The sequence below is a fragment of the Fibroporia radiculosa genome (genome assembly GCF_000313525.1).
Source record: "Fibroporia radiculosa TFFH 294 genomic supercontigs, scaffold57066, whole genome shotgun sequence".
Lineage (NCBI taxonomy): Eukaryota > Fungi > Basidiomycota > Agaricomycetes > Polyporales > Fibroporiaceae > Fibroporia > Fibroporia radiculosa.
In genome coordinates this window covers 1,304-3,888 of record NW_012133115.1, presented here as the reverse complement: position 1 = coordinate 3,888, position 2,585 = coordinate 1,304, and the positions used below count along the sequence as shown (strand labels likewise).

Here is a 2,585-nt window from a genome sequence, read left to right as displayed (position 1 = left end):
AGTTTGAGGGCGTATACTGGTTGAAGACAAAGCTTCAGACTGAGACTGGAACTGGAATAGACAACTGGGTCTATTACTAGAGAGATGTCCCTATGAAGGTACGTAGAGAACAAGAGGACAAAACTGAGGTACAGTAGCGGAAGCAGTGCTACTTAAATAGGCAAAGCGAATAGAGTTCAATAAGTAAGAAACACCGAGTTGGATCAGTGATGTACATGAAACAGGTTTCACTGGGTTGTATCAGTGATGACGATGAAACATGATAGAGGTGAAATGTGATGTAAGTAAAATATGATATAAGTGAAACACGATGGATATGAAACACTGATGTAGGTGAAACACATCAGTTGATGGGATCAGTCATACAGTTACAGAGTCAACAATGAATAGTTAGGAAAAGAAAGAAACCCCCCTCCAAGCTGTAACATTACCCCCCTCTCTAGATTTGTTGTTAGAGTTTCCATTGAGCATGACGCTCCTGTAAATACCCAGGTTCATCAGTTGAGCAAGAAAGTTGTCCGGGCCTCACGTCGGCATCGGTGCGGAATTTATGATGAGGATGTAGAAGGCCGCAATAAGAACACAACCAGTGCCAACTCTCACTTTGAAGATGACCATCGGTTTTGCATTTAGTACAGAAGCAAAGGTGATGGGGCATGGCACCAGAAGGGGGAGTGATAATGGAGAACTCATGCTGTTCAAGACGTTCCTCCAGGTTGGTCACTTTAAGACGAGCTTGGCACTGGTCCATCTCCTGTTGAGCATGGATGAGTTCAGCCCCCACTGATCATCGTGCAGCCAATAGTAAATTGATTTTGGCATCGACAGCCCTGAAATGGTCAACTTCATCGGTTACTCCAGGATCCTTGATGTCTTGTAGCGAGGCCCAAAGACTTTCCAACAGGTTATTGTCTCACATCAGCAGGTACTCCCAAGTATCCTCCTCCCATTCTTTGTCCAATTGATTCCAATTCCCCACAGGTTCTGCCATCCTAAGGACATCAGCTGGGGTTGTCGATACTCGTTGTAGTCCAAAGGCCAGATTTCCATCAATGGGAACTCTCATAGGAGGCCGAGTGACAGTGGTGGTGTAGGCTCTAGGAAAGTAGGGCAGTGTACACTCCAAGGGATTGACATCTTGAACAGGGGTAGAGGTGTCGAATGGAAGGGATCGCCAGTATCAGGTGACATCGTTGGAAATTCGCTGGATTACGTCGTTGCTGTAAACTACAAACTCCTGAGGGTTGCTACTGTGTCCTTCTGATGTGGTGACATATTTGCTGACATCTACTAAGAGCCATAGATTGGGAACGTGGTCGAGGCTACCATTGTCGGAGACATCTGAAGCGAGAGGTGGCATACTGGGTGAGTCGGTGGACGCAGCGAGGGGGCTGTCAGGGTTGGGAGAAGACAAGATGTTCATTGGCGACGAGGATGGAAAAACCTGTGCAGGGGCAACGTGGTAAGATCCAGTGGTGGCTTCCGATTCCTGAGGGACTTCCAGGGGTCCAGGGAATTGGTGTAAGACCACGGCATCACTGTTGGATGAGTCAGGGGGTCCTGGGATGAGGAAGGGTTGGCGAGTGACATTTGGCAGGAAGGGGGGAAATGGGTAGCGGAAACCACCTTCATCAAGGAACTCTAAGGAGGAGTCATCAGATTCTTGTTGAGAAGGGAAGCTCAAGATGGGATGCTGAGGGACTGGCATCTCTATTACTCCAGCCGTGAAGCGCTCTTCTAGAGTTTGGAGGTGGGAAGGGTAAGGAGTTGCCTCTCTCTGGGGACCAGCTGTTGGAGAATTGTTGTGCCTAGGAGCCAGAGGGCGACGGCACGGATCCAGATTAGAAGCCTCATTGTTGTTTCTGGCATGGGTGTTACACTCAGCAGGCATGGAGAAAGTGTGGGAAAGGAATTTTCTTGAAAAAACTAGACAGAGAATACAAATTCCAGCCAGTACTACAGACAAAGAAACCCCCCAGACACTAATCTTGATGCTCCCTGATGTACTCAAAGTACACCTGTGTTGGGTTGTTACTGTTGTGGTTGGCAGCAATGACGGGGAGGGTGGTCGTGGTATGCGGGAGGGGGCACTGGGCAGTGGCGGCGATGTTGAATGCCCACTGGTGTTCTCATTCCAGATGGCAGATTGTGGTGCAAAGGGTGAGGGGGACAATGAGGGCGAGGGCAAGGATGGCGAGGAGGGTGGTGAGGAAGCACCCCAGTAGGGTGAGGAGAAGGAGGTGGGGGTGGTCGTCGGCGGCAACGAGGGTGGCGGTGACGAGAGGGGTGACTTGGTTCACCACTAAGTAAGTCAGTAAATGGTGTAGGGGTTAGCTTGGCTGGGGACGTTACTTGTGTTCCGTTGTTTGCCCAGTTGAGAGCTTGTTCAGCAATGGGGGTGGTGACGGGAGTGGGAATTCAGTTGACTTGTAGTCAGATGGCGTAGGTCTCCTTGAGGAAGAAGATGGCAAGGGCAAGAATGAGGATGAGGGAGGCGATGAGGAACCAGCTGGTGAGTAGGAGAGTAAGGAGTAGGGTCATGGAGGCCATTAGGGAGATAGAGGAGGCCTGCTCTTTATGAGGGA

At 49.8% G+C, this 2,585-nt stretch overlaps 2 protein-coding genes across 2 annotated transcripts; one reads left to right on the top strand and one right to left on the bottom strand.

Annotated features, from left to right (window-relative positions):
* Positions 1-1,180: 1,180 nt before the first annotated feature.
* Positions 1,181-1,891, bottom strand: FIBRA_09504 (uncharacterized protein; the record flags this gene model as incomplete). Its single annotated transcript, XM_012321796.1, has 1 exon — positions 1,181-1,891. The coding sequence occupies one exon, from the start codon at positions 1,889-1,891 to the stop codon at positions 1,181-1,183; it is 711 nt and encodes a 236-aa protein (XP_012177186.1).
* A 100-nt stretch (positions 1,892-1,991) lies between these two features.
* FIBRA_09503 (uncharacterized protein) lies at positions 1,992-2,520 on the top strand (the record flags this gene model as incomplete). Its single annotated transcript, XM_012321795.1, has 2 exons — positions 1,992-2,205; positions 2,438-2,520. 2 exons carry the CDS (start codon positions 1,992-1,994, stop codon positions 2,518-2,520), a joined length of 297 nt encoding a protein of 98 aa, XP_012177185.1.
* Positions 2,521-2,585: the final 65 nt, after the last annotated feature.